Source organism: Charadrius vociferus, unplaced genomic scaffold, assembly GCF_000708025.1.
Source record: "Charadrius vociferus isolate BGI_N301 unplaced genomic scaffold, ASM70802v2 scaffold332, whole genome shotgun sequence".
Classification (NCBI taxonomy): Eukaryota; Metazoa; Chordata; class Aves; order Charadriiformes; family Charadriidae; genus Charadrius; species Charadrius vociferus.
The window spans coordinates 1876897-1890069 of NW_009647418.1; the positions used below are offsets into that span (position 1 = coordinate 1876897).

General features: G+C 41.2%; 1 protein-coding gene across 1 annotated transcript in view; it reads right to left on the reverse strand.

Moving 5' to 3' along the window:
• DNAH10 (dynein, axonemal, heavy chain 10) overlaps positions 1-13173 on the reverse strand; it is a gene marked incomplete at its 5' end in the record, with an annotated part of 58555 nt that overhangs the window by 1658 nt on the left and 43724 nt on the right. Inside the window, 18 exons of the mRNA XM_009880332.1 lie at positions 191-371; positions 640-807; positions 891-1102; positions 1578-1709; positions 2183-2354; positions 3509-3604; positions 3984-4193; positions 5394-5594; positions 6405-6588; positions 6832-6986; positions 7754-7908; positions 8418-8522; positions 8956-9229; positions 9932-10161; positions 10525-10804; positions 11320-11467; positions 12092-12313; positions 12706-12923. Of these exons, the coding sequence (XP_009878634.1) occupies positions 191-371; positions 640-807; positions 891-1102; positions 1578-1709; positions 2183-2354; positions 3509-3604; positions 3984-4193; positions 5394-5594; positions 6405-6588; positions 6832-6986; positions 7754-7908; positions 8418-8522; positions 8956-9229; positions 9932-10161; positions 10525-10804; positions 11320-11467; positions 12092-12313; positions 12706-12923 (3343 nt within the window). The remainder of the gene's footprint in view (positions 1-190; positions 372-639; positions 808-890; positions 1103-1577; positions 1710-2182; positions 2355-3508; positions 3605-3983; positions 4194-5393; positions 5595-6404; positions 6589-6831; positions 6987-7753; positions 7909-8417; positions 8523-8955; positions 9230-9931; positions 10162-10524; positions 10805-11319; positions 11468-12091; positions 12314-12705; positions 12924-13173) is intronic.

The window sequence follows — 13173 nt, forward strand, 5'->3', positions numbered from 1 at the left end:
AGCAGGAAAGCAGAAACCAGCACCCAGCTACTTCCCAGCCTAAAACGAGGTGGAAAGTGAAATGCAAACCCAAGGGTACTGTCTGCCAAGGTGTAGCCTAAGTAATTTACTCAGAACGCCAGGCAATTTCTCTCTCTCTCACCAATTCACTACTTTATTATTTTTGCCAAATAATCATAAAAAGACCCACCTTGAGTAGACCCTTCAGTGATGTCTTCTGCAGTCCTGTATGTGGTTACCTCTGTGTAGAGGGTGGAGTGATCCAGGGGCCACTTGTTCTTCCTGCAGGTGGCTTGGACAAGAGCCGTCAGGTAAGATTCTGGGACGTGCAGGCCCGAGAGCCACATCACCTTTGGCTCATGCTCGTTAACCTGCAATCACAAAGGACAAGCTGCAGCACCTGGTTCTCCCACCACAGCTGGTACCCAGTTCAGAGGCCAACACTCTCAAAGACTAGCCAGTGGCTAGTCTGACTTGCATCCATAGTTGTGCAATGATTCATTACCGTTCCAGGCAGTGACTGGCACTGGTGCAAGTAACTTGTCTAAAGCAGTGTGTGATCACTGACTCCTGCACCAATCTGCACAGCATATCATGCAGATTAACAAACCAAAAAACTTTCTGGAGGCACACACTTACCCAGCTGGTGTACTGGTCATACCGCGCTCTAAAGAAAATAATCCAATTTGCAAGCGTTTTGAGTGTGTCGGGGGCAAGCCGCCGCCAGATTCCAGGAATCTGTCCATTAAAAAGAGCCCGAGCCACATCATCCAGTTCGCTGCTCATTCCAACTTCCCCAGCCAAGGCCTGGAAAGACAGTGAGAGTCTGAGTGCCAGCCTGGGGCAGGTAAACCTGACTGATTTCCTCTAGTAGCTGTGTCCTTACTTACACGTTGCAGTTCAGCCAATGACTTTGCCATTCGAATGATCAGCTTATTAAAACGTTCCAGTTCCTGCAACAGCACCACAGTCGTAGGGGATATCTCTGGTCCAAAACCTTTCCGTATCTGGTCAAGATCAAATACTTGCGGTATTTTGTTTTCTATATCCTTAGCAACATTTGCAATATATTCATCTCGACTAATTCCTGTACCAGTTTCACCTGCAACCAGATGGTTTAGTGAGACTAAACCTCCATAGGTTACCCCCTTCAATTATTAATTCCCTAAGAGAACTTTGAGAGCTGACTCACCTTTTGGCAGCAAAGTCTCCCACTCTGCAGCACTGACATTTGCACCAGACGCTCCCTGCCTGCCTCAAACACTGCCTCTGGGCACGTGCTGAACTGCCCCCATGCTGGCAGGGCTAAGCCATTCAGCTCTCTCCTCCCCTCCCAGGCCCCACTCCTCTGCTGCCGCAGCTCCCGAAGGCCGTGACACAATCCGGCTGTGCCCCCCGGGATCAGTCACCTCCCCAGGCAGGGTGCAGGCAGCGTGACCGGCTGCAGCGGCTGTGCCAGGACACAGTACCCTGAGGCAAGGCTGTGGCACGGCTGGCATCACAGTCCCCATGGCAAGGAGCTCCCCACCTCATTATCCCTTATTTACAGAAACAATTCGAAGTAATGGAGAACACACCTGTTTGAGGCTGCAGCTCAAGCAGATGAGACCATATATCGCGAACTGCTTGCGTATAATAGCCAATCTCCGCATTTGCATGAAGGCCAAATACCTCTGGAGTATTAGCAAGTGGCAGAGATTCTATCGCCTCTGCAATACAAAAACACACTTCCTAAAGATGTGATATATTAAACCACAGCTACCAGGCAGAAAATAATACTGCAGAGAACTCCATGAGCAATTTTTGTTATTGCTCTGCTTGCAAAAAAAAATCAAATGCTGTAGCTGGTGTTGAAACACTGCAAGGATCGAATAAACTTTTTTCAAGCATAAAATACACAGCCCACCACCCCCAGTGGAAATGTGTCACTTAATAATTACAAAATTAACATGCCATTTACCTAGGGATTTTAATTTTTTTTAAAGAAATGAGGAAATGGCTGGTAAGCTCACATTTTAAAGGGCTGCAAGAACAGCATTATCAGTGGATTATACCATTGCAATAGGTACAGACACAATGCCTGAAGTTCCTTTCGACTTCTCATATCCAGCAATGGACATACGGAGAACATGTAGACTTTTTTTTTAATGCTAACTTACGTGGCAGGAAAAGCATTTCTTACCAACAAAGTCATCTTTTACAGTCCCTTGTGGAATTTTATAATCAACCTTGTCATTTTTATAAAAATGAAACACTTGGAATGTGTCAAATATGAAATCACCAAGGTACTCATCCATATAGACGGTCAGAATGCGACGATCAAAGCTATCAATTGCACGCCCGCCATACATGACCTAGAAAGTAGTTAAATCAATATTATAGTGCTGGCTTTTGGGGCAGCAAATACAGTTAAAAATCACTGAAAGGTCCACAACACTCTTCACTTGTGCAGTGACTACATGTTATAACACTGTCTCCCTTGAGGGATACCAAATACATCTTCTCTAAGCCCCTCTCAAGAGGGAACAAGCAGGAAGTATCTGCACTTAGACTGAAGAAAGCTGCTGTGGGCCACTCCTCATAACCAGTCTCAGTAATTTATGTGCAACGGTACCTTCCTCAGGTAGCAGCTCATGCTGACCTACGATTAAGTGCTGCAATTACTAATCAGGCTGAGAGAGCTGGGGTTGTTCAGCCTGGAGAAGAGAAGGCTCCAGGGAGACCTTATTGTGGCCTTCCAGTACCTAAAGGGGGACTACAGGAGAGCTGCGGAAGGACTTTTTACTAGGGCATGTAGTGATAGGATGAGGGGGAACAGCTTCAAACTGGAAGAGCTGAGATTTAGATTAGGTATTAGGAACAAATTCCTTCCTGTGAGGGGGGTGAGGCAGTGGCCCAGGTTGCCCCGAGAAGCTGTGGCTGCCCCATCCCTGGAGGTGGTCAAGGCCAGGTTGGACGGGGCTTGGAGCAACCTGGGCTGGTGGGAGGTGTCCCTGCCCAGGGCAGGGGGGTGGGACTGGATGATCTTCAAGGTCCCTTCCAACCTAAACCATTCTGTGATTCTATGAAAATAACAGTTCCCTGTAGGATTTCATGTCACAGCAGCTACACAGAACTGGCCACTACTACACAGCACATATCACATATAGCACTGCAAGAGCTTTAGAAATCTGTTTGTACAGCTCTCACATCAGTAGTGCTCCACTGTACCAATAATACTGTAAAGTTGTGCTGTTCAGTACCTTTCATCAGAGGATCCCAAGGGCACTCTCACTCAAAATTAATTAAGCACCATAACTCCCCTGTTGTGCAGTTACACACAATAGCCCTATTTCATTGAGGCAATGAGATTAAGTGACTTGCTCAGGGCTACACAGGAGTTTCAAGACTGCCCAGGAGAGATTCTCTGCCAGCCTTACCTGGTGATATAGCCCCTGTAGAAAGGAAGCTTCATTTATCTGAATTCTTTTACCATCAAGTGTTCCTGAGTGACATTGTAGGCACTCACCTCACCAATAAGATACTTGAGACTGCTCCAGGGGATTTTATCATCATTTTGTTGGAAAGCTTTTGTCAAGTATGTGTTAAGAATTTCCATGCAGACCTAATAAAGTTGTTGGAACATGTGAGATAAGGACATTCATAAATCAGCTATACATATCTGTAGATTCTATTTTAACGTAGTTTTGTTTGAAAACTAACAATCATTTATTTCTCAAATAACTAAAAAGGTAAGTATAAGTCCTCTTAAGAAAATAAACCCATGAGGGACGCAATATAAACATGAACGATTGGGAATCTGATTTATTTTTAGTGGCCAAAATTGACATTATAGAAGATTGGGAGTCTACCTGAGTCCACAGCAGCACAAAAAAATGAGGCAAAATGTCATTGTGAGAAAGGACTAAAGCTGGATAGATTATGTTTTCAAAAGTAATGTGAGCAACACAAAAATATTAGAGCCGTTGTAATTATTTTCTTACCTGGAAATCAGATTCATTAAAATCATATGGTACGTTCCAGCCAACCTTCCCAAACTTCCTTCTCTCCTGAACCACAGCATGGAAGAATGCCAAGACATAGACCAAGGATTTAAAGGCAGGATGTGGGCACTGCTCTAAGGCTTCTTGGGGAATTTTGAAGTAGGTGGCTCTCATATTCAGTTTCAAACCATTAGGTGGTTCTGTCACAACCTACCAAAATAATTAGGGAATCAATCAATTACTGGGTAGCCTCAGGAAAATAAGCTGTAAATATATCACGCTCTCTAAGTAAGCCATACAATGCAAGCTTGAAAATTTTGAACAGCTTTCCAAATTCATATCAATATGGATTTTTTTCTTAAGTAAAGACATGAAATAGACCTTTTAAGTTTATCAAGGTAAATACACATATGTAAAGAAAAACGTAATACTATTTTAGAAATATTCACGTTATTGGAAAGACATTAATATTTATCATATTTGAAGATCTAATTTACTGAAATATTACCAGTACTTTACATATTTTGGTGTGGCCTACATATCACCACAGTAAGATGGCTTAACAGCCTTTAATATGGCTTTACTGATGATCAAACTGAGGCAGGGCCAGCTTCCTGGCAGCTTTTTCAAAGTGCTATACAGCCTTTGTTCTCACTGCTCGTGGCTAGACCTAGAAAGTGCCTATTTGCAGTCTAATTTTAAAGATGCGTTTACGCTCATTTCTCTGCACTGCAGCACTAAGCACTGCTGGAGGTGAATACTCCAGAGCTGTCATTGATACACTAGAGCACATATTGGGTGGATCTGTCATGCCACTGCTTTCAAATCTGTGAAATAAAATGATGATGTTTACAGCACTGGTTCACCACAACACAAGTAAAGCAGCCATAGAAAAAAAACATTAGAGCAGCATCATGGCTTGTGCCTTCAAAATAATCAGCTCAGCTTGCTTGTGATAAATGCTGCAGCCTGAAGTAGCAGCTGGAAACCATTATCCTATTACGACGTCTGCTCCACTGGCACTATTGCCAGGCGAGACAGAGACCTCAGTTCTGCACTTCAGCATCAGGACTGACAGGACTATTTCTGTCTCTCCAGATATTCCTCACTTGCGGCGGCAGTTGAATCTAAAGAGCATTTGTCACATTTCCAGGTTTACTCAGAAAGCTCTACTCTGAAACAACTGCTTCAGAAAATAACTGCTGAAGAGCTTTCACCCAAAGGAAAAATCACCATAAGATAAACAGGATAATGAAATAAGGATTTGGCCTATAAAGACAAAAAGCTAGTATGTACAGGCCAACTCAACATCTTGCATTCAGGCCACGCTACCCCCAAAGCCAGTCTGCTTTGCTGAATAAGAGCAGCAGGACATGCCCCCTTGACTGGGGTTTCCCCACTGCACACTACCTTTAAGGACTTCTGCAATATTCCGACTGGGAAGCCCTTGGTTGGGTCAGTAGTCAGCCAGAGGCGAAAGTCTGGATGAGGCTTTGTAATTTTCTCCAGGGCCTTTTCCAGATTGATAAGCCACCTCACCAAAAGGTGACAGTTCTGCAACATTAGCCACTCTCCATGAACCACCGCATCCTCCAGCATCTGCAAAGCAATCTTAAGAGACAGAAAGAAGTGTCTGTGAGCAACACTCCCTTTATCCTGTACGCAGACTGACTCTGATGGGTTAGTGCAATGGATTTTTTCCTGCTAGCCAGCACGCTCAGCCTTTTAGTTAGTTTTAGTAGACTTACTGGAATGCTCCTTGCTGAGAACAGACCCTTTCCAATACCACAAGAAGTTGCTCTGAGATGCTTTTTTTTATTCCATTAATTCCTTTTGAAACTAAAAGTCATGCAGAGCATTGAAGTATTTCAAAACAGTACAGGAGTGCGCACGGCCCAGAAGAGGATGAAGATCAGAGCCTAGAAAAGTGGTGGTCTAAATGAATCTAACAGGAGTTCTCCCCCTGACTGAATTCAGTCAGCTACTAAGCTTTGGAGCCTGCCTTAGTGTCTGTAACAAAAAGGAAAGCTACAGAAAAGACAGAAAGAGCAGCAGGGTATCTTTTTGGTAACAAACACTATGACTTCCAATCAACTCACGTCCGTACACAGAGACACAGGGTCACTGATTAACCTTTGAAAGGCTGCAGAGTAACCCCTTGTCAGCTCAACTATTTTTTAACAGACAACAATATCATTCCAATTCTGAATCAGCCAAATGCCCCCTTTCACACTACAGGAAAGCATTATTCCCAGGCTGGCAAATTGTGTGCTATGTCCGAACAACAAAGTAACTCCCTTTAAAATGGCGCAGGCCTTTGGAAAGGAAATTTGAGCAGGCCCACAACATTAGGAGCATGATTTGCAATTCACACACTGACTTGCTGCACGCAGCAAGTCCCTACCCTCCCACCAAAGTTACCTTTTCTTGGCCTTGTCCCATGGCTAGGAATTTGAGTCTATCCCCTCCAAAGCCTGTCCTCTCAGCCAGTTTCATGAGGTCACTGACGGGATCAGAGCCAGGACTTAAGATAAAAACAACCGGCGAGTAAGGACTGCTCTGCTCAAAGATAGCTTCAAAGCTGATCACAGGGGGCTGCACATACCTGGTAGGAAAAGAAGCACAATAAACTGCTAATTTACACAAGAGCAGCCATCTTGTGTAAAAGCTGACTTTTACACAAACATTAAAGCTCATTTCAGACTGCACATGGAAATGATACAGAGACAAATCACACCGTTTTTTAGGCAAATTACAAAGTCTTTACACAGTTGATTACAACTCCAGTTCTGTGAGAAATACCTGAATGGAGTGATTCGGATTTGAAAGAAGAGAGTGACTTACTTACTTCTCACTCATTGTCAGAGTAACATAGTCCATTACTGCCCGATATAGGCGGTCCACTCGGAAACACCGTAAAAGTAGGAGTTTCTGAAAGTTTGTGAGATTGTTCTGGTAGTGCATGGGAAATGGCATCTGCTCCAGAGCATCTGTATCGTACCACTGGCAAGAAAAGATGGGAGACAACGCAAATAGATCAAATTGCTCTATCGATGAAATTACTAAGAAAGCAGACAAAAGCAATTTGATTAAGAAGGGGCCAAGAGACACAAGGAGAACAAAGAATAAAGTCAATCAGCTGCAAAGAAATATTAAAAGATTCAGTGAACGTTAAAAAAATCAGCTTTTTCAGAATAAAGTATTCAAGTCCAGAAACACATTTGTATTTTCATTTCACGTCAAGTAACTCTCTGAAGATACAGAAAATAGCATCTCAAGCAAAAAGTATTAACAGATTGCTTGCAGAAAGACTTCTTCTAAGGTAAGAAGACATGGAATGAAACTAAAGGCAGAACAAAGGAACGTCTGTGTTCGTAACTAGCCTATAGAACTCACTGCCACAAGAAGATCAAAGTACAATTTAGCGGTACAAAAATAACAGCGAAATGTTGACTGTTGAAATCAACAGCAAAAATTCCACTGACTTCAACAGGGCAAATAACTCATCTAAGGCATTTGACCGGAAAATAAAAAATCTACAGTATACCAGGGAAGATTTTTTGGGTTTGTTTTTTAAATAATAAGAGCCTTAATTCTTCTGGAAATAAGCCAATCACTAACTGAGGTCAAGAAGAAAAGCAAGGCCTTGACAGAAAAAGCCAGTGGTGACATGCCTCCTGCCGAGTGCTATGGCACATTGCATCATACTTGAATGTTTAATACCAGAAGAAAAACAAAGAGAGAGAACAGGATTGCAGAAAAGCACGTACATTTTTCCATACATCTGGATTTTTTTCCACATCATCTGGAAGAGATTCAAATTTCTCAGGAAATAGTTCAGACAAGCGAATTAGGTCTTCCCAGCCTTGATCTGGAAGCCAAGCATACGGTTTCTTTCGTGCACTCTTCTCCAGGGAAATATTGCCTAGTCACATTCAGAAACCAGAGTAAATGCCCATGTCATAAATTCTCCAACACATGACCACACATACAATCCCACTGCACAGAGGAACCAACTGGAAATTTGTTTCTGGAAGCACTGTAAGATTAAACTGGTCTGCTGAAGAAAAGATGGCATTTTACAAGTGCTTGCAAAAGCCAGAGTTTTAGCTCTGCAAACATTTCTAAAATTATTTATGCATAGTCAGAAAATAACGAAAGATTATTTTCTCAGGTAACATCCTAACAATTAGCTAATGTGAGATTTGCCAACAGCTGCAGAGAAAGATTAGCGTCTTCGCTGTTTAACAAAGTGAAAAAAATAGTAATAGAAGAATCCACAATTTCTGTAAACCAACACAGTTTAGCTGTCTTCATTGATTTCTCTAGGTGCTACCTTTACAGCAAATCATATCTAGTCAAAATCTATCTTCAAAAGATCTTTTAGCTATTGCTACATATAGCTATATATTTATATATAAATACTCACTTTACCTTTCAAAAAGAACTCAAGTTCTTCTTGTGGAACTCTGCCATCAGCTTGTTCTATCCTGACAGTCATATTGAAGGAGAATAGTAACTTGTGCTTCTCAAACAAGCCTACATTAAAAGGACAATATTTTCAAAAATCAGCTGCTAAAACTTGTGAAACTGGAGCAATCTTTAAATCCAAACCCTGCATCTGGTCACCCCACAAAGATCAGGGTATTCAAAGATGGGGCTTTGGATCAGGCTTACAGTGTCAAAACAGCATGTGTGAACTACATCCAGGGATGTGAGATCTGTAGCTGCAAGTTACCATTTGTAACTGTATTAAGAAAAGCATTTCTTTAAAAGTTACATTGGTAATATGCATAGTTTCTTCAAACAGAAACAGCAGGGAGCAAAGTGTAAACAGGTAACCAATGCTGAGAACTGAACATTAGTGAATTCACTGTTTGGTAACTTGCCTCTAATGTAAACCAACTGAAGGCACGGCTTTTAACAAGCATTTGCACAACACAGTATCAGCCCAGCATTAAATTGCACCAACCTGTGCAGCCATAGTTGTAAGTGTTGAAAGTCAGTGTATCCATTATGTTATTTAACCTCTTTGGAAGAATAGGACTGGGCATGGATTTCCGAAGAGAAAGTCCAAAAACCTCTAAGAAGGAGACCAGTGAGTACTGATACATAATGTTGACAAGCGCCATTTCAGACAAAACGGAGAATAAAATGGCCCCTCTCCTGGCAGCTGGTCTGTAGCCATCTCGAAGACGATCAATATCCACTGCTGTCGTCTCAGCCAGATTCAGTTTTTCAATCACCTAGCCGTACATTGATTTTATACACATGTAATTACTGCACTCATCCATAGTATGTATATTATATCACAATAAGCAAAGCTATTCAGTGCTTGCCTGTCTATGTTGACTCTATAGGGAATCTGGGCAGGTAACCCTAAAAAAGTAGTATGAATTGTAAAAATCAAAAGTTAGAGAAAATCAATCCTACCCTATATATTTATGAAAAGTAAAGGCAAATATTTACACAGAATCATGGAAACAGTGTGGGAAAAGTCCTCTGGGGATTTTTAGTTCAACTTTCTGCCCAAAGCTGGACTATGACCACCACTAGATCAGGTCAGCTGTGGCTTTGTCCAACTACAGCCTGAAAACCTCCAAGAATGGAGATTCTACATCCTCTCTGAGGAACAAATACCTTAATAATTTCAGATCTGATACAATACAAGACAAAGGTTGTTTCAAAGCTGAAAGAAATATATCAAGTGCTCTTGCTTTAGAACTGTAAACAACCATTACTTTGGTCCTGAGAAGGACTTTCCTGAAGATAGGATTTGGTCCTCTGATGCAATAAAATACTGCCCAATATTGAAAGATGCAACACACTTATGAGAAGACCTTCCATTTCCTTTCAAACTAATCCCTAGCTTCAAGGGTGAAAGACAAAGCACAATATAAAAGCAAAAATGATGTTCTATTAGCAGATATCCAGCCCAGAGCCGGTACCTCAGTAGCTTTGTATTTTGTCTCTTCCAGGGTTTGCACCAAGTCCAAGTTGTCCAACATGTTTCCTGTGGAAGACGTCAGTTCCCGAAGGAGAGAGTCTTCCAGATCTTTCAGCAAGTTTCTGTTGTCGCTTGTCTCCTGGATAAGATGTTCTCTCTGTTCTTCCAATTCCCTTCTTTCAAAACCCGTGATAACACTGAGCAGCTGATCCTCTAGGCCCTTTAGGGTAACTACAGATACAACACATGTACACAACACACAGTCTTTTTTTAAATACAAGGAGAGCTTTTACAAAACTTATTTAATCTTAATCATGTCATAAAACTGCAGCGATGCAAGAGTGATTTGGTTAATACCTCTATATCTTAATTCTACCCAACTATCCCAACCTGACAAGTGCAAGAAGAGATACTTAGCTCTGTCTCAGATTAGAAGAGAGAAGTGAGAAGGATTTTCTGTTAAATCAGATGCTAAGTATATGGGAAGCTATGAATTTTTTAGAGTTTTATTGCTGTTTCAGACAAACACCCAGGCCCTAAACTTGCACTACAGCGTAATCACTACTTTGTTACTAAATACACGCTTTTGCTTACCTGTATAATTGATAACCATAGCTTTGCCAAACACAGAGGGAGAGTACTTTGGGTTCGATAATTTGGTGTTCAGGTACAATCTAAAATTACTGTCATAGTCAACCTCTTTGTCACCTAGGACAATGAATGTTCGCCCCTGTGCAACTTTGATATTCTTCTGTAAGACATTGTCTATCACAGGATCAATGTATTCATCAACACCATGCAACAAGAAAGGGCTTCCGTACTTTATGGCCAGTTCTAGTTGTTTAAGGAAATCTGGGTCATTAAAGGAAGCCATCTGCAAGAGAATAATGGGAAGATATGAAAAGAGAACTGATATTCAATTTGCTGAACATTATTTTACAATAGTTGCCAGCACTAATGAAGTTCGCTCTTTGTTGCTTTTTGTCTTTCTTCTTACAGATCATGTAAACTGCATTGGTACAAAACAGTAGAAGTGTTGTTTTTTTTCTGATCAGTTGAGAATAATTTCCATTTGGAGTACTATTCTTCAAAGTTCCACCTGTGCCTCTGTTAATTTTTCTACATGAAAACTCCATCCTGAAGCTAAGATAAAACACGATCTACACCAGCCTTTTGGTTATACTATTTCTTCATGTACTAAGGCTAGCCAAAATCCCAAACAAACCATCTGTTCCAAAGAATTGAAAGTCATGTGAACACTGATGTTCACTATCTGTTTTAGAGACACAATAGTCAACACATTTGTCAGTACATAATTGGTTCCCTGTTCAAGGTGACAGATATTTATGCAGCTTTTAAAACAACCAGTAAGTGATCATTTATCTTTACCCTCAAGTTATTTTTTCTTTCTTTCTTCTTAATCCAATGTAATGCCTGTTGTTGTGGGTCAATACAGAGTGGGAAGCGGCTTGCATACGTTGTCAGGATGCCATTCTGGATAGAGAGCTCATCTGGAGGTAATCCTTGGGAAACCCACCTGGGAATGGAATGAATCAAATACTAGGCTGGGACGAAAACTTGATGGGAGAGCAGCACATTTCATTTGTCAGTAAAATTACGCAGTTCATTGAACATACTATTTAAACACACAAGGAAACATACAGTGTATGTGATTGTGAGAACAGTGTCAAAACTCCGACTGACTCATTGTCTGAGTCATTTTTAACTACACTACTCAAAACATTGACTTGCATTTAGTGAGTAATCCTGAAGTGGTTGACATATAGGCTGCCTGGGCATGGGTTTAATTCCAAATTCATTGAAGTCAATGAAAATATTCCTTTGGCTTTGGGTTGAACACATATTATAGATAACTCCTTTAAAAATCTCCTAAAAAGGTATTATATGTGTTTAGAGTCAGTGAATGTCCCTGGAGTGTAAAGTACAACGGTTTGTTATAATAAATATCCTCTGTTAACCAGAAGAAAAATAACCTGTCTCCTTGCCATCTTTGAGACATGAAAGTAAAATGGGCTCTCTCTGGTATGGCTGTGCACCTCCACCCACAATGCCAATTCTAAGCTACAGATTCAGATTCAGACTCCCACTTCACAATTTCACGTTCAGTAGTCACTGGGCTTCTTGAAAAAACTGGACATACCTGCTAACCTCCACCTCATTAGTCAGGAGGCTTTCTAAGCTAAAAGGTTGACTGAGAGGAATCTCTCGTGAGAGGATATCTTCTTGCCACACTTGATAGATCATTTCATTACGAAACTCCCAGTTGAATGCTCCTTCATAGCTCAGAAAGGCAGCACAGAGTAGACAGTCTCCAAGCAACTTCACCTTTCGTATTTCATAGTCCTGAAATTCCTTTGTCCACCTGATAGAATTATAAAGGAATCCTGGGTCAGTCTGTACTAGGTAGATGGGGTGCATGTGCAGAATTTCCAGCTGCTGCTATTTTAGATGTAGGCTGAAACAGACCTCCCCAAATTTACAATGAGTTGTTCTCTCACTATTATGATGGCGACAGACACCAGGTTGATCTGAATCTTTTTCCTGTTAATCTGAGTTCACCTTTTTCTTCTGCACTAAAAATTGTTGTTATTATTTTTTCAAGAGCTAGTGAATATTAGCTTAGAACAGACAATAGCTCTTCTCAGAAACAAACACAGGAAGGGACGTTTCCAAAAATGTCTCAGTTTCATAGATTTTATCCCTGGCACATGACCCTCTGATGTCAAAAATGTTCCTCTTTGAATCTAGACTTACCTCTTGTTTTCAGATCTCAAGCCAAAGATGAGCTTGTCAGCAGCTTCTAATCTTCTCTGCATAATCTCTGCTTCTTCTTGTAACTGTTGCTTTTCTTTTATTGCCTCTTGGTATTTGTTCCCCAAAGCTTTAAGCTCATCCTGAATGGTAGCCAACTCTGCCTTTATCTTTTCCAGTTCCCGCTTACTTAAGTAATAGTTCCGTTCTAGCCTAGCCACCTACATTACGTTATGAAGGAAACATAAAAGTATGAGAAGAAAGAAGGGCTTTGGAGAGAAGTCTTAAGTTCCCGGATTTCTTTTGGCTATTTCATATATTTCAAAGGGTCTTGGTAATAAACACTCTATTCCTAAACACTGTTTCTCACCCACCTCTCCCCATCCCAAACATACACATCATGATCTGATACTGCAGTTCCAAAGCAGATAAATCTCCTAGAGTTTTGTACCCACAAAATATAATATTAAA